The sequence below is a fragment of the Acinonyx jubatus genome, chromosome C2 (assembly GCF_027475565.1).
Source record: "Acinonyx jubatus isolate Ajub_Pintada_27869175 chromosome C2, VMU_Ajub_asm_v1.0, whole genome shotgun sequence".
Classification (NCBI taxonomy): Eukaryota; Metazoa; Chordata; class Mammalia; order Carnivora; family Felidae; genus Acinonyx; species Acinonyx jubatus.
The window spans coordinates 45,551,389-45,574,073 of NC_069384.1; the positions used below are offsets into that span (position 1 = coordinate 45,551,389).

The following is a 22,685-nucleotide window of genomic DNA, read 5'->3' on the forward strand; positions in this document are numbered from 1 at the left end:
TATCAGAGAAGTACTGCATCTACATTCTGAACTCTTTTCTATCTGTCTCTTCATCTTCCCGTCAATCTCAATGTCACTGCACACATGTACTAGGCATGCCACATGTATTTGAATCACTCATGGAGTAAACAGAATACAGATTATTAGCTTTAATTATTGACCCACTAAATCAATGTCTACAGTAATATCTCAGATCTATATTTTGAACAAAACATTCCTCTGACAATTCCAACGTGTAATCTGGTTTAAGAACACTAAATAGTAGTAACCTCTACTGACTAGTACTCCTGACCCCAATTACCCCACTCTGCAGTCTATTTTCCACACTACCATATATTCAATTAAAAAATAATCTTTCAGTGCCACTCCCTCCTCTTAAGTTTTAGTGTATTCTTATTCTGTGATGGATAATGTTCAAGATCCTTCATATGCAATTCAATTCATTTCATTACCAAGGCTCTTCAATCTTCTTTTCCCTTCACCATACATCCACATCCCAAACATAGAATTTCCATATCATACCCATCCTATCCCATAAATTTAGGACATATTACAATTCTTTCATTTTTCAAATATGTTCTTTGCTGCACATTTAAAAATTTGAAATAATTCCATTTATTTCCATGCCCCTGAAATAGATCCTATCTATTACCTAGGTAACACATAAAATTGAGAGGACACTCTGATGTGCATAACTGTGTCTCAAATATCCTTCCTATATTTTCACATATAAATTCTTATTGACATTTAAAAAACTTATTCCATTTCATTTCAGGCAACACCCAGTGAGGACATGGAAAAAGATAATGCAACACTACTGACAGAGTTAATTCTCACAGGACTCACATATGAACCACAGTGGCAAATCCCCCTATTCCTGGTGTTCTTGGTTATTTATCTTCTCACCATTATGGGGAACCTTGGTCTGATTGCCCTCATATGGAATGACCCTCAGCTTCACATCCCCATGTACTTTTTCCTTGGAAGTTTGGCATTTGTGGATGCTTGGGTATCATCCACAGTGACCCCCAAGATGCTGGTCAACTTCTTTGCCAAGAGCAAAATGATATCTCTTCCTGAATGCATGATACAGTTTTTTTCCTTGGCAATCAGTATAACCACGGAATGTTTTCTGCTGGCAACAATGGCTTATGATCGCTATGTGGCCATATGCAAACCATTACTTTACCCAGTGATTATGTCCAATACATTATGCATCTGGCTGTTAGTTTTGTCATTTTCAGGTGGCCTTCTTCATGCCATAATTCACAATGCTTTCTTATTCAGATTAACCTTCTGCAATTCCATCATATTACATCACTTTTACTGTGACATTATGCCATTGTTTAAGATTTAAGTGTCGCTTCTTTAAGATCTATCTTAAATGTTACAGCTTCCTTGATGCATTTCCAGATTACCAAAAGAAGACAGGAATGTTCATTTGTTTGATGTATTACATATTTTATTTATTCTTTTAGGTCACAAATGGCCTTGTGTAATACTTGGTTTTAGCTTACAAGCTCTTTTAGATTATAATTTAGAAGTCTTAGTACTTTTCCAATTGTTTGCAGTGTCAGTACAGTGGCTTACACACATGAGGTCCTACGTAAGTACTTAGGAAATCTGGCAGCACAAATACTTCAAATGAAGTGAGAGTGTATCACTCATTTTCAATCCTGTAATGAGCCCCAAGAGATTACTGGGCCTGGGGTGTCTGCTGCAAGCCAGCAACTTCCTGTTTCTTTCAAGACAATCACAAGTATCATACACCTAAAGTAAATTATTCTTATTCTTCTTATCATTACGATTAGCTCCTGGGGACAAGGAGGAGCCCTTTAATTAGATGCTTGTTTAAAAATACAAAACATGTAAGCATTTGAAACAAATATTACTATGTATTTCTGGAGGTGCAGATCACAAAATTAGACCAGGACATCTGCCCTCTTTTTGTTTCTCTGAGGGTACCTCTAAGGCCCAGGAAAGGAAGTGAATACATCAGAGTCCAGACATTGTTATTACTTTCCACTAGAGAATCCATGTTATTGAATTAATCTGTAGTTTGTTACTGTATAACATTCCCACTGTTCTGATTTTTTTCTGTAAATTATCTACACTTGTGCTCATTCACATGATGTTATGACCCAAAGACTGTATTACAATAAAAGCAATTGGTGGGTATTTCTTCTGCTATCATAAAGATTTATTTCACAAATTGGTTCTTTTTTAATGAAAAGGTTGGCATCAATCCATGAGTATATGAGTGTGGTGTATACACTGTCTGGTTCTACTCTAGATTGGGCAGGTGTGGACAGGCTTTGGGGGTCTCAGAAACTCAGACTTTCTAGCAACATTCTCTTGTACATATCTCATCTACAGATTCCGCTGATCTGATGTGTCTTTCATTAAAATGTCAACTAATTTATGCCTTTCAGAAAATGACCAGAATGTCCTGACAAAACATTTCTCCAAAGAAGACATATAGATGGAATACAGACACATTAAAAGATGCTCAACATCACTAAGCATCAGGGAAATGTAAATCAAAACCACAATGAGAGATATCACCTCACACCTGTCAGAATGGTTAAAATAACAATAATAATTAAAAAAAAACATAACAAACAGCAAGTTTTGGCAAGGATGTGAACAAAAAGGAACCCTGTGTATTGTTGGTGGGATGCAAATTCTTGCCGTCGCTGTGGAAAACAGTATGGAAGTTCCTCAAATGATTAAAAACACAAATACTCTACAATGTAGTGGTTGCACTACTGGGTATTTATCCAAAAAATACAAAACGATTAATTTGAAAAGATACATGAACATCTATGTTTATTGCAGCATTATTTTACAACAGGCAAATTGTGGAAGCAGTCAAGTGTGCATAGATAGATGAATGGATAAAGAAGATGTGGCTATATATATACATGTATGTATATATATAATGAATATTATTCGGCCATAAAAAGAATGAAATTTTGCCATTTGCAAAATATGAATGGGTCTAGAAAGTATAATGCTAAGCAAAATAAGTCAATCAGGGAAAGACAAATAAATACCATATGATTTCACTCATATGTGGAATTTAAGAAACAAAGGGGAGACAAAGAGATAAACCAAAAAACAGACTATTACTTTAGTGGGCTAACAGAGGGTTACCAGAGGGGAGGTAGGTAGGGGGATCCATAGGTGAAGAGTATTAAGAGTACACTCACCTTGATGAAGACTGAGTAATACATAGAACTGGTGAATCATTATATTGTACACCTGACAGAATTATAACACTGTATGTTAGCTACACTGGAATTAAAATTAAGATTTAAATTTAAAAAGTCTCCTGTCCACTGATGTGTCCCTATTCTCACTTCTGTTACAAAATTTTTCTTTTTTGTACATCATTTTCGTCATTTCAGTGTCATGTAGGGAAAGACCTAAAACATACATCTCTGCAAAGTCCACATTTTAGACAAGATGTTCTGCAAAGTTTTAAAAAGTAAACTATGAAGTTACATAGTATTATTTGTTGAATATTTAGATGTAAAGGATGAGATCACAATGCTAAGTTCATCCAGTTGTCTGGAACATGGCTAAATGTGATTATCTTTAAAATAATAATAATAATTAATATTAATAATAATAATATAAATACCCTTTACTATAAACATATTGATTTTCTTACTTTAAAATAATTCATAGTTCCTCCTTCAATGTACATGTACATACGTTTTTTCCTCATCACTTTGTAATACCTATTGAGAAGTTGCTGACATTATCCTAGACTGTATTCAAGGAATCAACACACTTAGGAGTTAGTTAAAAACAAACACCAACTATGGGGGCTAAGATAGCGGAGTAGTAGGAGAACCCTAAAATTGCCTTGACCCTCAAACACAGCTAGATAAAAATCAAATCACTCTGACTACACAAGAAATTGATCTGAGGACTGACAGAACAACTGCACAACTAGAGGGAGAGAAGAGGCCATATCATCAAAGGTAGGAAGTGCAGAGACATGGGTTAGGGGAGAGACAGATCATGAGTGCTGCAGAGGAGAGGGAAGCCTGGTCATGGACAGAGGAGAGAGAGGGAAAGAGAGAGAGGGAGAGAGATTGAGGAGTTCACAGGGAAACACAAGGAAAATACTTCCCCAAAGCCAATGACTCGGAAAATGAGAGGAGATGATTTGCATGGGTTTTATAACCAGCAGGGCTCAAAGACTGAAGTTTTAGACATCCTCAGTGTGGCTAGTGTGGAGCCCTAAGGGCTCCACAGCAGTCTTATGGAGAAGGTGGGCATAGAGTCTGAGGGTGGGTGGTGCAATCTGAGGATCCCCTAGGATAAGCTGGGAGAGGTATTCCCCCTTGTTATAGTGCATCTGGGATAGGTGGCATTGTCTCTCCAGAGACAAAAGACCTGGCAGGGGTGCTGTTTCCCTCTCCCACCTCTCTGCACAGAGACACTTACTGAGGGTGGTTAACCTGGACACAGACTATTTGCTGTGCTTTCCCCCAAAACCTAGACTCCTGTGCTTTGGTGTGACTTCCCTCTTGGGTCAAACCTGCATCAGTCCCAGCATGGCAAGACCCTCCCCCAGAGAACCAGAGTGGGTCTACACCATGCCAGGCATATAAAGTTTGGGGGTTTAATACAGTGAGCCTGCCTACAATAGAGCCCAAGGTGCACTGTGCTGCTAGGCAGGCAGAAGACCCTAACACAGTGTGAAACAGTGATCTGGAACACAGGAGGGGAGATTGTTTGCTCTTCTGGGAGGGCTCACTGGACAGCAGCAAGCATGAACTTCCCTCTCTGGGGACGAGGGAGTTGGCTGACACCATTTCTCTTCCCCACCCCTCAGTATAAACTAATTCAGTAAACAGCACAGTGCTAACATTGGTAGCCTAAACCACTTACACAAAGGCTCAACCCCTGTGCTCTGACAGTATTGCTTTTCTCGGGCAAGTGTCCCTGGCACACAGAGCAGTGGTGCCCTCCCCCAGAGGACCAGCACAAATGCCCAAACACACCATGTCTACTGACCATAGAGTTCTGCAAAACTTCAGCTCCAGTAGAAATAGAATCAGGTCTATTTTAAAGAGGAAACCAGAGCACACCTAGCTAAAACTCACCACACTCTGGCCAAAATCTGGACACTCCCCACTATAGGCAAGGAAAAATTCTGCATAAGAGTGACCTGAGGGAAAGAGCAGCCAAAACACAGCCGCAGAATACACAAAGCATACACCAGAAACACTATAGTATATGACTTCTTCTTCATAAAGCCATTACTCTCAGGAGCAGGAAATATATAACAGTCTTTCCTAACACACAGACAAAGACCTAGACAAAATGTCAAGATAGAATTCATCCCAAAAGAAAGAACAATAAAAGGTCATGGCCAGGGATCTAATGGAAAAAGACATAAGTAATATGCCTGATCCAGAATTTAAAGCCACAATCATAAGGATACTAACTGTACTTGAGAAAAGCATAGAAGACAGCAGGGAGTCTCTTACCACAAAGACAGAAGAGCTAAAAACTAACCAGGCCAAAGTGAAAAATGGAATAATGAAATCTTGAAACCTACTGGAAGTTATGGCCACAGCATGGAAGAAGCAGAAGAATAAATAAGTGATATAGAAGATAAAATCATGGAAAATAATGAAACTGCACAAAATAGGGAAAGGAAAATCCTGGATCACAAAAATAGATTTAGGGAATTCAGTAATAACATTCATATCATAGGAATCCCAGAAAAAGAGGGAAAGGGGGCAGAAGGCTTATTTGAGCAAATTATACCAAAACAACCCAATCTGGGGGAGAAAGCAGATACCCAAACCCAGGAGGACAGAGAACTCCATTCAAAATCAGCTAACGCAGGCCAACATCAAGAAATAGCAAATTTGCAAATATTAAATTTGCAAAATAAAGGGATAAAGAAAAAATCCAAAAAGCAGCAAGACAAAAGAAGTCCCAAACTTATAAAGTAAGACAAATGAGGTTGGCAGCAGATCTCCACAGAAATTTGGCAGGCCAGAAGGGAGTGGTAGAATATATGCAACATGTTGAATGGGAAAAATATGCAGCCAAGAATCCTCTATCCAGCAAGGCTATCACTCAAAATAGAACCAGAGATAAAGAATTTCCCAAACAAAAACTAAAGGGTTTCATGACCACTAAACCAACTCTGCAATAAATATTAGATACTCTTTGAGTGGGACAGAAAGATCAAAAGTGACAAAGACTAGAGGGGTGCCTGGGTGGCTCAGTTGGTTAAGCAGCCGACTTCAGCTCAGATCATGATCTTGCTGTCTGTGAGTTCAAGCCCTGTGTCGGGCTCTGTGCTGACAGTTCAGAGCCTGGAGCCTGCTTCCAATTCTGTGTTTCCCTCTCTCTCTGCCCCTTCCCTGCTAGCTCTCTGGCTCTCTCTCTCTCTCTCTCTCTCTCAAAAATAATAAACATTAAGAAAAAAAAATTTTTAAGTGGCAAAGACTAGAAAAGAAATAAGAAAATCTTCCAAAACCATGACAAACAAGTAATAAAATGGCACTGAATTCATATCTATCAATAATCACTCTGAAAGTAAACAGACTAAATTCTCCAATCAAAAGACATAGAATGTAAGAATGAATAAAAAAACAAGACTTATGTATATGCTGCCTACAAGAGACTCATTTTAGACAAAAAAAAAGTGAGGGGTTGGACAAATATTTACCATACAAATACAAAAGAAAGCCAGAGTAGCATACTTATATCAGACAAACTATATTTTAAACCAAAAACTGTAACAAGAGATTAAGAAGGGCACTACATCATAATAAAAGGATCTATCCAACAAGAAAATCTAACAATTGTAATTATTTATGTCCCCAACTTGAGAGCACCCAAATATATAAAGAAATTAATAACAAACATAAAGGAGCTCATTGATAATAACACAATAATAGTAAGGGGCTTTAATACCCCCACTTATAGCAATGGACAGATCATCTAGGCACAAATTCAACAAGGAAACAATGGTTTTGAATGACGCACTGGACCAGATGGACTTAACAGATATATTCAGAACATTTCATTCTAAAGCAGCAGAAAACACATTCTTTTCAAGTGTACATGGAACATACTCCAGAATAGATCACATACTGGGTTATAAATCAGGACTCAACAAGTACAAAAAAACTGAGATCCTACCATGCATCTTTTCAGACCACAAAACTATAAAACTTGAAGTCAATCAGAAGTGAAAATTTGGAAAGAACACAAATTCATGGAGGCTAAAGAACATCCCACTAAAGAGTGAATGGGTCAACAAGGAAATTAAATAATAAATTAAAAAAGTACACGGAAACAAATGAAAATGAAAAGACTATGGTCCAAAATCTTTGGGATGCAGCAAAAATGGCCCTAAGAGGGAAGTATATAGATATAACAATACAGGTCTACCTCAAAAAGCAAGAAAATCTCAAATAAACAACCTAACTTTATACCTAACAGAGCTAGAAAAAGAACAAATGGAAGCCTAAAGTCAGCCTTCTTCCCAGAAGAAAGGAAGTAATAAAGATTAGAGCAGAAATAAATGATATAGAAACAACAAAAAACCTTAGTAGAACAGATCAATGAAACCAGGAGTCAATTCTCTGAAAGAACTAATAAAATTGATAACCTCCTAGCCAGATTTATCAAAAAGAGAAAGGACCCAAATAAGTAAAATCGCTAATGAGAGAGGGGAAATCACAACCAATACCACAGAAATACAAACAATTATAAGAGAATATCATGAAAAATTATATGCCAACAAATTGGGAAATCTGGAAGAAATGGATAAATTCTTGGAAACATATAAGCACCAAAACTAAAACAGGAAGAAATAGAAAACATGAACAGACCAATAATCAGCAAAGGAATCAGTAATAAATCTCCCAAGAAACAAAAGTCCAGGGCCAGACAGCTTCATGGGGGCATTCTACCAAACATTTAAAGAAGAGTTAATACCTATTCTTATCAAGCTATTCTAGAAAGTAGAAATGGAAGGAAAACTTCCAAACTCATTCTATGATGCCAGCATTATCCTGATTCCAAAGTGAGACAAAGACTTCACTAAAAAAGAGAATTACAGGCCAATATCCCTGATGAACATAGATGCAAAAATTCTCAGCAAAAATACTAGCAAACTGAGTCCAACAGATCATTAGAAGAATCACTCCCTACCAAGTGGGATTTATTCCTGGGTTAAAGGGGTGGTTCATTATCATGATCAATCAATATGATATACCACATTAATAAAAGAAAGGATAAGAATCATATGATCCTTTCAATAGCTGCAGAAAAAGCATTTGGTAAAGTACAGCATACAATCTTGATAAAAAAAAAAACAAAACCTCAACAAAGTAACAACAGAGGGAACACACATCAACATCACAAAGTCCATAAATGAAAAACCCAAGCTAATATCATCCTTAATGGGGAAAAAACAGAGATCTTTTCTTCTAAGGTCAGGAACACCCACTGTCACCACTGTTATTTAACATAGAAGTCCTAGCCTCAGCAATCAAAAGCAGAGAAAAAGACAATAAGAAAACAAAAGAAAATGAAATAAAAGGCATCTAAATCAGCAAGGAATAAGTAAAACTTTCACTCTTTTCAGAAGACATGATCCTCTATGCAGAAAACCCAAAATATTCCACCAAAAATTGCTAGAACTGACACACAAATTCATTAAGGTCACAGGATACAAAATCAACATAGAATAATACAAGATACAAAAATACAATAATACAAGAAATCAATAATCAAGGTCACAGGATACAAAATCAACATACAGAAATCTGTTGAATTTCTATGCACCAATAATGAAGGAGCAGAAAGAGAAATCAAGGAATCAATCCCATTTACAATTGCACCAAAAACCGTAAGATACCTAGGAATAAGCCTAACTAAAGAGGTAAAAGATCTGTACTTTGGTAAACTATGGAACACTTATGAAAGAAACTGAAGAAGACACAAAGAAATGGAAAAACATTCCATCCTCCTGGATAGGAAGAACAAATATTGTTAAAATGTTTATGGCACCCAAAGTAATATACATATTTAATGCACTCTGTATCAAAATACCACTAGCATTTTTCACAGAGGTAGAACAAACAGTCCTAAAATTTGTATGGAACCACAAACAACCCTGAATAGCCAAGGCAATCTTGAAAAAGAAAAGCAAAGCTGGAGACATCACAATTCCAGACTTCAAATTTAATGTCATGCTGGCTCGCCTTTGAACCATCTTTCTCAAATTAATTGTATATACAAGATAATACTAATGATGTAATATGTAAATAAGCCTCTTCTTACTAGTTACCTTTTAAAACAGAGTTATTTGAGGTCCATAGCTGACAATTGAGTTATATTTCCCTCTTTCTCATATGAAGAAGTCACTAAATGTACATCTAGTGGTTCTAACAGCCATAGTTTTTCAGAGTACAGAGCCAATAAGATATATCAATCTATAAGTGAAATATGTATATGTGAAGACATTTCTTATAAAATGTTGGCTCGTGTGAATATGAAGGCTGAGAAGTCCCATGATCTGCTATCTATAAGGTTTGAGACCCAGGAAAGATGATGCTCTAGTTCTAAAGCATGAGAATAGAAGAGTTGATGAAAGGTATAAATTCCATCAACTGTAGTTTGCATGAAGGTTGACAACTGTATTTGAGATTGGCTCCCAAAAGGAATCCAAAACTTTGGCCTCAATAAAATCATATATGGTTGATTAGCTCAGAGAAGATCACACTAATTAAAGCAGTCAGCACATCAAAATTTATAGAGAAACTGAAGTTTGCATAAACCTGTTAGAAGTGTCACCTGTGGTAGAAACCTGTGGGTTTACAAGATGCCAAAAAATCCAGGTGAGTAATAGAAAACTGCTAGTGAATAATTTATATATTTAATTCTAATGATTATAATCTAGATAAGCAAAATAGCTGTGAGACTTAATTATTCACTTTAACAATGTTTTATTTCTCTCAACATATCTATAATAACTTATAGGTATTGGTGAACTAAAATGTTAAACAATTTAAACTGCACTTAGAAATCACTTCATAAGAGGGGCACCTGGATGGCTCAGCAGGTTGAGTGTCTGACTCTTGATTTTGGCTCAGGTCATGATTCCAAGGCTGTGTGATCAAGTCCCACATTGGGCTCCATGCTGAGCATGGAGCCTACCTAGGATTCTCTCTTTCTCCCCCTGCCCCTCACCTCTGCTCACACACTCTCCCTTAAAAAAAATCATTTCAGGGACACCTGGGTGGCTCAATCAGTTAAGTGTCTGACTCTTGGTTTCGGCTCAGGTCATGATCTCACCATTCGTGTGTTTCAGCCAGACATCAGGCACCTTACTGACAGTGCAGAGCCCACTTGAGATTCTCTCTTCCTTCTCTGTATGTCCCTCCCTCAGTCTCTCTCTCTTTCTCAAATAAATAAATGATCTTAAAAAATAATTTCATAACAATTCCTACATAAGAAATCTTCTGGTTACTCTGATTAAAACCTCCCTTATGTTTAATTGATCACACTTTCTGATAAAACTTTTAAAGTAAGTCATTTGCATATTACCTCTATCCTTTATCCAACTTCTGACAAGAATTTCATTGACTATTTATATACATGTAGGAGGAAATAGGCAGTAAGTGCTCCTTCATGCTCTTTCTAGTATTTATAGCTTAATAAGTACCCACACATAAACTGAATTTGAGTATCTTCAGTTCGTTAGTGATTTGGGATTGCATGGAAGAAGTTCTTTCAAATAAGTGTACATTTAAAAACTGCAATTATTGGCTTTGGTTACTTACATCACTTGTATTCCACTCCACTCTTTGGCTCAGTTTTATTCTGCTAAATAACTGGTGGCAAAAAAAAAATACTCTCAAGTAAAACCAGAAGGATTTCTAGAAAAAGTCAGTTCTAATCACTGTAATAACAAATGTAAAGCCACTTTTAAATATGAAAAGAACTTTCAGGCAGTGCTAGTGTATTTATGAACAGCACAAAATTTGCTAAGTAAAATTTAAAATGAAAATCTCTTGCATACACATATTCCATAGAAAATTAAACAAGGAAATTTGAATAAAACAAGTTTCCCCAAATTGACAACTTTATTATTATTTTTTAAGTTTATTATTTATTTTGAGAGAGTGAGGTAGAGAGAGACTCTCAAGCAGGCTCTGCAATGTCAGCATAGAGTCCAATGTTGGGCTTGATCTCATGAACCATGAGATCATGACCTGAGCTGAAATCAAAAGTCAGATGTTTAACTGACAGCCATGCAGGAGCTTGAAAGTTGACAACTTTAAGTAAAACAAAGGTTAAGATAAATATGTATTCCCTAATTCTGAGCTTTTCCCTTTTGTTGTCCATAAACTTTCTCTGATATATTCTGAATCCTTCTTTGTCTTTCCCATACTTATTCATCCACATGTCTATTATTCTCTGTGTATTACTCTTTGTACATCTTGTGATCTCCACCCACCCAAATTTCTCCTTCTACTGTCTTCTTCCTCTTTGTGATGACATCCTCTCTGCTTCTCTCTTCTGAACACTTTTATTAAATGATATATAGGAAAAATATTTTGTATTTGTCTACCACAGCAGACATACAATAACTGTCCTCCACATTCCTGGAGGACTCAACTTTGTTTCCCGGTTCATTGTTGTGTAACTTGTTTCCCATTCACTTCTCATTATTCTCTGGCCTCCACTGCATCACATAACAGAAATGGCTCTCACTAAAGCCACTGAAAATCTCTTAGCTTCCATGCTCCATCACATCTGTTCACTCCTTGTCCTACTAGAGCATTTATTTTAGTGACTGGTGCCATAACTTTCTTTGTCCTTCTTGAATATCTTCCTTTCCTTATGTTCATGGCACTCATCTGCCCTGTTTCCCTTCTCTTCTTGATCATTCTGCTCAGTATCATTTCCCAGTCTCTGCCCATCTTTCATTGCTGTCAGTCAGAACTATTAGCTTCAACAAGAAATGGTGTTTTTGAATGGATTTTCTCTAACATAGAAATGTGAGGGAGATTAGGAACCAGCTTGAAAAAAATAGATAGCAAAGAAGGAAGGAAGGCAATCTGTGAACAGCCAAAATCATGTCCCAACACTGTATCCACGAGGGTTGTTGTCACACTGGCTGTATGGGAATGCCACTGTTCACACTGACAGGGTGGGTCATTGGTGTGGGTGCAGGATGTATTTGCTGGAATCTTCATTTTATTTTTTTTTGTTAAATTTTTTTAATGTTTATTTCCTCTTGAGAGAGAGACAGAGCACGAGAGGGGGAGGGGCAGAGAGAAAGGGAGACATAGAATCTGAAGCAGGCTGCAGGCTCTGAGCTGCCAGCACAGAGGTGGACACAGGGTTCGAAGTCACGAACCACGAGATCATGACCTGGGATGAAGTCAGATACTTAACCAACTGAGCCACACAGGCACCTCTGGAAACTTCATTTTATAGCTTGGCTGCCTTAGCAACCCAAATTCTCTTTTGTCCTTGTCCCTTTTACTCCCGCACTCCAAATTCTAAACCAGTGTGGGGAAGTTAGATTTGCCAAACTTACATCAGGTGCCCTCACTCTAGTTGTTAGTGGCACAACTTTTGGCTCCTAGAGTGGGTGGTAGACTTTGCCTGTCACCAACATTATGTGGGAGAAAAGAGGATTGGACTGGCTTCTGAAAATGGCATACATCTTCAGTGCCACTTTACTATACTTTTGTCAGTTTAGTCCCTTGCCCTTCTCTTGACATTGGGTGTATTCTCTAATGGATAGATCATACATAAGTGTGCCTCCCCCTACCCCAATGATTTCCAAGTCATTATTTCCATTAAGCTCTTGTAACTCATACTACAAAGTATATATCACCTAGATATCCACAAACTGGCCACTGCCTTCTAGTTCTTAATCAGTTTTGAGGAAAATCTACCCAGTTACCCAGGTTCTTCTTTATTCCTCACTGAAGACCCCTTCAGCTCCAATATATCACAGAGGTAGTAAGTGCCTCTACATTCCGAATTCTTCGGCATCCATGTCTTAATCTTCTTGTTAATTTCAATGTCAATTTGCTAGTGGACTAGCCAAGTCACATGTATGTAGATCACCGTGGAGCAAGTTTAAAATACAGATTATTAGCTTTAGTTCTTGACACACTAAATTAATTTCTACAGTAAAGTTTCAAATCTATATTTTACACAAAAGTTTCCCCAGACAATTCTGATGTGTACTTTGATTTGAGAACAGCTAGACAGTAGTAACTTCTTCTTGCCTGGTATTTCTGAGCCCAGTTTCTCCTCCCTTCAGCCTATTTTTTATACTACCATATATTCACTTTAAAAGAGAGCCTTAGAGTGCTATTCCTTCCTCTTGTTTTCAGTGCATGTTTATCCCCTGATAAATAATACTCTAGATCTTTCATAAGCTATTTAATTAACTTTACTAACCTGGGCCTTCAAGCTTCTTTCCCTTTCAAGACATTCAAGACACAGAATTTCTGTTTCATACTGAATCTTGTACCATAGATTTAGCACATATGTATAATGTCTTCCATTTTCCAAAATCTGTTTATTGCTGCATTTTAATATTTAAATAATTGTACTATTTTCCTTAGCTCCAAAATAGATTCCACTAAATATGTAATAAAATTAAGAGGCGATTCTGATGTGCACAACTGTATCTCAAATCTCCTCCCCATATTTTCACATATAAATTCTTATTGACATTCAAAAAACTTATTCCATTTCATTTCAGGCAACACCCACTGAGGACATGGGAAAGGAAAATGCAACATTGCTGACAGAGTTAATTCTCAGGACTCACATATGAACCACAGTGGCAAATCCCCCTATTCCTGGTGTTCTTGGTTATCTATCTTCTCACCATTATGGGGAACCTTGGTCTGATTGCTCTCATATGGAATGAACCTCAGCTTCACATCCCCATGTACTTTTTCCTTGGAAGTTTGGCATTTGTGGATGCTTAGATATTATCCACAGTGACCCCCAAGATGCTGGTCAACTTCTTTGCCAAGAGCAAAATGATATCTCTTCCTGAATGCATGATACAGTTTTTTTCCTTGGCAATCAGTATAACCACGGAATGTTTTCTGCTGGCAACAATGGCTTATGATCGCTATGTGGCCATATGCAAACCACTACTTTACCCAGTGATTATGTCCAATACACTACGCATCCAGCTGTTAGTTTTGTCATTTTCAGGTGGCCTTCTTCATGCCATAATTCACAATGCTTTGTTATTCAGATTAACCTTCTGTGATTCCATCATAGTACATCACTTTTACTGTGACATTATGCCATTGTTTAAGATTTCTTGTACTGACCCTTCTATTAATTTTCTGATGGTATTCATTTTTGCTGGGTCAATACAGATGTTCACCATTCTGATAGTTCTTGTCTCCTATACACTAGTTCTCTTTTCAATCTTAAAAAAGAAGTCACTACAAGGCATAAGAAAAGCCTTCTCCACCTGTGGATCCATCTCTTAACTGTCTCTTTGTACCATGGCTCTCTTATCTTAATGTATGTGCACCCTGTATCTGCACAATCAGATGATCAGGATATGATGGACTCTGTATTTTATACTATCATATTTCCTTTCTTAAATCCAATTATCTATAGCTGGAGAAATAAGAAAGTCATAGATTCACTGAGAAAAATGTTAAAGAGAAATACTTAGAAGTCATAATAGTATCTACTCTCCTTTCATTAAAATGACACAAAATTACAGATTAGATGTTATTAAGTGTTGATTAGCTATCAAAGTCTTTTGTAGGTATAATTGCATTAGCATTTTAATGACTAAGGTAGGCATACAATTTGCTTTCTTAAATATGTATGTCTATTATTCAAAAATAGAATTCTAACCAAGTGTTCATGTCATACTAAACTAAAGAGGAAAACAAATTATTTTACATGTTTTTATATTTTCAATGTGGCTTCATAAATTCATTAAGCCCTGTAACAGTTTAACACCTCTGAAAGGAATTTGAATATCATGTCTTTGACAGCCATTACAGTCATGCAGCCTGAAGACTCACATCACATTTACTCCACAGTAGAGTCACAGTTGCGTATGAGTGAACAAAGCCCAAAACGTATGAGTCATCCAATTTCAGGACACCCATGCCCTTCCTCCCTCACCAGTGATTCTGTACACAGTCTACTGATACCACTGAGGTTCTCACGCTAAAACTATTCATATCTGTCATTTGTTACAGTCTTGTTTCTTTTCTTACATCCTGTTGATATTCTCTTACTTCAAAAACATTGCTGTCAGAGTATTCTTTATACACAGAAGTCTGATTAAATAATATCCTTCTTCAATAACTTCTAATGGATTGCCATTGCTACCAGATTATGTGTATATATGGCGGGCATGACTAGAACTTTCTATACACAGATGGACAGAGGGGAAGATGGCAGTGTAAGAGGATGCTGGGTCACCTTGTTCTGCTGATCACTTAGATTCCACCCACGTCTGCCTAAATAACCCAGAAAACTGCCAGAAGACTAGTAGAACGGACTCTCCAGAGCCAAGCGTAGACAAGAGGCCCATGGAAGAGGGTAGGAAGGGCGGAGAGGAGGTGCACACTACACGGACTGGTGGGAGGGAACCAGGGTGGTGGAGGGGCAGCCCGCTTGGCAAGGCAGAGCCCCCAAATCTGGCCTGCAAAAGCAGAGGGGCCAGACTGTGTGAGTTCTGACAGCCAGCAGGACTTAATATCTGGAATATTAAAAGTCAACAGCTCTGCTCTCAGAGAGAGGGGAGGGTGAGAGGACACCGGGAGGGAGAGTTGCTGAGCCCCAGAAGACAGAGGTCAGCTCAGCAGGGAAACAAAGGCCCTGGAAAGTACTATTCTCCCCCAGCCAAAATTCTAAAGGGAACCAGTTCTCCATCACCAAACTTGCTTGCACCGCAAAAGGCCCAGTGTTGTGCTTCTGTGGATCCATCCCTCTGATGGGCCTGCCTCCCTCCTGGTGCTGCAGGGCCCCTCCCCCACGGGACCACCAACTGCAAAGTGAGCTAAGCCTGCCCCTCCTGCCCCTGTGCAACTTGAGGATCCACCCCGGTTAATAATACACCCTTGGCAAGAGCCCATCGAAGCAGCACCACAAGCCTGGCAGTGTGCAAGTAGCCCAGACAGGGGCCACACCACTCCAGAGTGAGTCCTGCCCCTGGAAGAGGGGAAGATAAGGTACACACCAGTCTGACTGTGGCCCCAGCAGTGGGCTGGGGACAGACATTGGGTCTGACTGCAGCCGCACCCACCAACACAAGTTACTCCGGACAGCACGGGGGAAGTGCCCTGCAGTTTGGAGCCACTGAAGGGACTACCCAAAATGACGAAACGGAAGAACTCTCCTCAAAAAAAACTCCAGGAAGTAGCAACAGCTAACGAATTGATCAAAAACGATTTAAGCAATATAACGGAACAAGAATTTAGAATAATAGTCATAAAATTAATCCATGGGCTTGAAAAAAGCATAGAGAACAGCAGAGAATCTATTCCTACAGAGATCAAGAGACTAAGAAACAGTCATGAGGAGCTAAAAAATGCTATAAATGAGGTGCAAAATAAAATGGAGGTGGCCATAGCACAGATTGAAGAGGCAGAAGAGAGAAGAGGTGAAGTAGAAGATAAAATTATGGAAAAAGAGGAAGCTGAGAAAAAGAGAGATAAAAAAATCCAGGGGTATGAGGGGAAAATTAGACAACTAAGTGATGCAATCAAACAGAACAATATCCGTATCGTAGGAATTCCAGAAGAGGAAGAGAGAGAGAAGGTGTCCTTGAACAAATCATAGCTGAGAACTTCCCTGATCTGGGGAAGTAAAAAGGCATTGAAATCCAAGAGGCACAGAGAACTCCCTTCAGACATAACTTGAATCGATCTTCTGCATGACATATCATAGTGAAATGAGCAAAATACAAGGATAAAGAGAAAATTCTGAAAGCAGCTAGGGATAAACAGGCTCTAACTTACAAAGGGAGACCCATAAGACTAGTGGCAGACCTATCTACTGAAACTTGGCAGGCCAGAAAGGAATGGCAGGAAATCTTCAATGTGATGAACAGAAAAAATATGCAGCCAAGAATCCTTTATCCAGAAAGTCTGTTATTCAGAACAGGAGAGATAAAGGTTTTCCCAAACAAACAAAAACTGAAGGAATTTATCACCACTAAACCAGCCCTACAAGAGATCCTAAGGGGGATTCTGTGAGTGAAATGTTGCAAGGACATTATCAGAGACATCATTACAAGCATGAAACTTATAGACATCACAATGAATCTAAACTCATATCTTTCAATAATAACACTGAATATAAATGGACTAAATGCTCCAACCAAAAGACAGGGTATCAGAATGATAAAAAAACAAGACCCATCTATTTGCTGTCTAAACCCATATCTTTCAATAATAACACTGAATATAAATGGACTAAATGCTCCAACCAAAAGACATAGGGTATCAGAATGATAAAAAAACAGGACCCACCTATTTGCTGTCTAAACCCATATCTTTCAATAATAACACTGAATATAAATGGACTAAATGCTCCAACCAAAAGACATAGGGTATCAGAATGATAAAAAAACAAGACCCATCTATTTGCTGTCTGTAAGAGAATCATTTTAAACCTGAGGACACGTTCAGATTGAAAGTCAGGGGATGGAGAACTATCTATCATGCTACTGGAAGTCAAAAGAAAGTTGGAGTAGCCATACTTATATCAGACAAACTAGACTTTAAATCAAAGGCTGTAACAAGAGATGAGGATGGGCATTATATAATAATTACAGGGTCAATCCATCAGGAACACCTAACAATTATAAATGTCTATGCACTGAATACGGAAGCCCCCAAATACATAAAACAATTAATCACAAACATAAGCAACCGTATTGATAAGAATGTGGTCATTGCAGGGGACTTTAATACCCCACTTACAACAATGGATAGATCATCTAGACACAGAATCAATAACGAAACAAGGGCCCTGAATGATACATTGGATCAGATGGACTTGACAGATATATTTAGAACTCCACATCCCAAGGCCAGAGAATATACTTTCTTCTCGAGCGCACATGGAACATTCTCCAAGATAGATCATATACTGGGCCACAAAACAGCCCTTCATAAGTATACAAGAATTGAGATCATACCATGCACACCTTCAGACCACAATGCTATGAAACTTGAAATCAACCACAGAGAAAAGTCTGGAAAACCTCCAAAAGCATGGAGGTTAAAGAACACACTACTAAAGAATGAATGGGTCAACCAGGCAATTAGAGAAGAAATTAAAATATATATGGAAACAAATGAAAATGAAAATACAACAATCCAAATGCTTTGGGATGCAGCGAAGGCAGTCCTGAGAGGAAAATTCATTGCAATCCAGGCTTATCTCAAGAAACAAGAAAAATCCCAAATACAAAATCTAACAGCACACCTAAAGGAACTAGAAGCAGAGCAGCAAAGACACCCCAAGCCCAGCAGAAGAAGAGAAATAATAAAGATCACAGCAGAAATAAACAATATAGAACCTAAAAAAACTGTAGAGCAGATCAATGAAACCAAGAGTTGGTTTTTTGAAAAATAAACAAAATTGATAAACCTCTAGCCAGGCTTCTCAAAAAGAAAAGGGAGATGACCCAAATAGATAAAATCATGAGTGATAATGAAATTATTATAACCAATCCCTCAGAAATACAAACAATTATCAGGAAATACTATAAAAAACTATATGCCAACAAATTGGACAACCTGAAGAAATGCACAAATTCCTAAGCACCCACACACTTCCAAAACTGAAACAGAAAGAAATAGAAAACTTGAACAGACCCATAACCAGTGAAGAAATTGAATCAGTTATCAAAAATCTCCCAACAAGTAAGAGTCCAGGACCAGATGGCTTCCCCGGGGAATTCTACCAGACATTTAAAGCAGAGATAATACCTAGCCTTCTCAAGCTGTTCCAAAAAAATAGAAAGGGAAGGAAAACTTCCAGACTCATTCTATGAAGCCAGCATTACTTTGATTCCTAAACCAGACAGAGACCCAGCAAAAAAAAAAAAGAGAGAGAGAGAGAGAGAGAGAGAGAACTACAGGCCAATATCCCTGATGAATATGGATGCAAAAATTCTCAATAAGAGACTAGCAAAGTGAATTCAACAGCATATAAAAGGAATTATTCACCATGATCAAGTGGGATTCATTCCTGGGATGCAGGGTTGGTTCTACATTCACAAATCAATGTGATACATCACATTAATAAAATAAAACAAAAGAACCATATAATCCTGTCAATCGATGAAGAAAAAGCATTTGACAAAATTCAACATCCTTCCTTAATAAAAACCCTCAAGGAAGTCGCGATAGAAGGAACATACTTAAACATCACAAAAGCCATTTATGAAAAGCCCACAGCTAATATCATCCTCAATGGGGAAAAACTGAGAGCTTTCCCCCTGAGATCAGGAACATGACAGGGATGTCCACTCTCACCGCTGTTGTTTAACATAGTCTTCGAAGTTCTAGCATCAGCAATCAGACAACAAAAGGAAATCAAAGGCATCAAAATTGGCAAAGATGAAGTCAAGCTTTCACTTTTTACAGATGACATGATACTATACACGGAAAACCTGACAGACTCCACCAAAGAGTGTAGAACTGATACATGAATTCTACTAGAATTCTACTAGAACTGATACATGAATTCAGCAAAGTTGTGGGATACAAAATCAATGTACAGAAATCAGTTGCATTCTTGTACAGTAATAATGAAGCAACAAAAAGACAAGAAACTGATCACATTCACAATTGCACCAAGAAGCATAAAATACCTAGGAATAAATCTAATCAAAGATGTACAAGATCTGTATGCTGAAAACTATAGAAAGCTTATGAAGGAAATTGAAGAAGATATAAAGAAATGGAAAAACATTCCATGCTCTTTGATTGGAAGAATATTGTTAAAATATTAATACTACCCAAAGCTATCTGGACATTCAATGCAATCCCAATCAAAATTGCACCAGCATTCTTCTTGAAGCTAGAATAAGCAATCCTAAAATTTGTATGGAACCACAAAAGATCCCTAATAGCCAAAGTAATATTGAAGAAGAAGACCAAAGTGGGAGGCATCATAATCCCAGACTTTAGCCTCTACTACAAAGCTGTAATCAGTAAGACAACATGGTATTGGCACAAAACAGACGCATAGACCGATGGAATAGAATTGAGACTCCAAAATTGGACCCACAAAAGTATGGCTAACTAATCTTTGACAAAGCAGGAAAGAGTATCCAATGGAAAAAAGACAGTCTCTTTAACAAATGGTGCTGGGAGAACTGGACAGCAACATGCAGAAGAATGAAACTAGACCACTTTCTTACACCATTCACAAAAATTAACTCAAAATGGATAAAGGACCTGAATGTGAGACAGGAAACCATCAAAACCCTAGAGGAGAAAGCAGGAAAAGACCTCTCTGACCTCAGCCGTAGTAATCTCTTACTCGACACATCCCCAAAGGCAAGGGAATTAAAAGCAAAAATGAACTACTGGGACCTTATGAAGATAAAAAGCTTCTGCACAGCAAAGGAAACAACCAACAAAACTAAAAGGCAACCAACGGAATGGGAAAAGATATTTGCAAATGACATATCGGACAAAGGGCTAGTATCCAAAATCTATAAAGAGCTCACCAAACTCCACACCCGAAAAACAAATAACCCAGTGAAGAAATGGGCAGAAAACATGAATAGACACTTCTCTAAAGAAGACATCCGGATGGCCAACAGGCACATGAAAAGATGTTCAGCGTCGCTCCTTATCAGGGAAATAACAAATCAAAACCACACTCAGGTATCACCTCATGCCAGTCAGAGTGGCCAAAATGAACAAATCAGGAGACTATAGATGCTGGAGAGGATGTGGAGAAACGGGAACCCTCTTGCACTGTTGGTGGGAATGCAAATTGGTGTAGCCTCTCTGGAAAGCAGTGTGGAGGTTCCTCAGAAAATTAAAAATAGACCTACCCTATGACCCAGCAATAGCACTGCTAGGAATTTACCCAAGGGATACAGAAATGCTGATGCATAGGGGCACTTGTACCCCAATGTTTATAGCAGCACTTTCAACAATAGCCAAATTATGGAAAGAGCCTGAATGTCCATCAACTGATGAATGAATAAAGAAATTGTGATTTATATACACAATGGAATACTATGTGGCAATGAGAAAGAATGAAATACGGCCTTTTGTAGTAACGTGGATTGAACTGGAGAGTGTTATGCTAAGTGAAATAAGTCATACAGAGAAAGACAGATACCATATGGTTTCACTGTTATGTGGATCCTGAGAAACTTAACAGAAGACCATGGGGGAGGGGATGGAAAAAAAAAAAACAAGGTTAGAGAGGGAGGGAGCCAAAACATAAGAACTTAAAAACTGAGAACAAACTGAAGTTTGATGGGGGGTGGGAGGGAGGGGAGGTTGGATAATGGGTATTGAGGAGGGCACTTGTTGGGATAAGCATTGGGTGTTGTATGGAAACCAATTTGATAATAAATTTCATATTAAAAAATAAATAAACATTAAATAAATACAGAATATGAATTTCAAAGAAGCGAACTCTCTATACACATATCCATGTTTATTTCTTCTTTATATGTATATATTACATGATATGTAAACACATGTAAATCTATTTATCTTTCTTGTTCAGATTACATATTTGCTATGTGTTGATCAGCATTCAAAAATTTTAGCAGTTATATATGACCTAACATTAATGACCTCAGGTGGGAATAAAAATAAACATCTTAAATGTGTGTGTATGTGTATGTGTGTGTATGTGTGTGTGTGTGTATATATCCCTGCAGTATCTCACCATGGCATTATTTAAGGTCCATCCAAGAAAATCTTGATTTATCTCTGCATTCTCGTCCTCCACAATTCTTATAGACTCAGTGTTATCACCAAAATGAGTTACTGAAAGCCTGTGAACACCTTCTCAGGTACACGGTTTTGTTTATATGGTCTCTCCACAAAGAATGCTTCCCCAAGTGCACCCATCTTCATTACAATTGAAATGGTGCCCTTTCTTCAAAGATTTTTATGATGCATTTCCTAATTACCTTGAAAAGGGTAGAAATGCTCACTCGTTTGAAACACTGTATTTTATTTATTTTGGGGGTCACAAATGGCCTTTATTAGTACTTATTTTTGACCCATAAATTTTTTTAGATCATAATTCAATAGTCCTAGTACTCTTCCAATCTTTTGCAGTGTTAGCACAGTGGCTTACACACATGAGGTCCTAAATAAGTACTTAGGAAATATATATACATTTGAAATGAATCCGTCAGCACAAACACTTCAAATGAAGTGAGAGTGCATCACTCATTTTCAATCCTGTAATGAGCCCCAAGAGATTACTGGGTCTGGGGTGTCTGCTGCAGGCCAGCTCACCTTCCTGTTCCTTTCAAGACAATCACAAGTATCATACACCTAAAGCAAATTATTCTTATATGGCACAATACCAGAAAAAAGCCCTTTAATTAGATGTTTGTTTAAAGATACAAAACACATGAGTATTTAAAACAAATATTACTG

At 37.8% G+C, this 22,685-nt stretch overlaps 1 protein-coding gene and 1 pseudogene across 1 annotated transcript; both read left to right on the forward strand.

Moving 5' to 3' along the window:
- The first annotated feature begins 790 nt into the window (after positions 1 to 790).
- On the forward strand, positions 791 to 1,357 carry LOC106982931 (olfactory receptor 5H2-like). Its single transcript, XM_015081100.2, has one exon. It carries the CDS (start codon positions 794 to 796, stop codon positions 1,355 to 1,357), a length of 564 nt encoding a protein of 187 aa, XP_014936586.2. The 5' UTR covers positions 791 to 793.
- A 12,432-nt stretch (positions 1,358 to 13,789) lies between these two features.
- On the forward strand, positions 13,790 to 14,734 carry LOC106982920 (olfactory receptor 5H2-like; annotated as a pseudogene).
- The last annotated feature ends 7,951 nt before the right edge of the window (positions 14,735 to 22,685 follow it).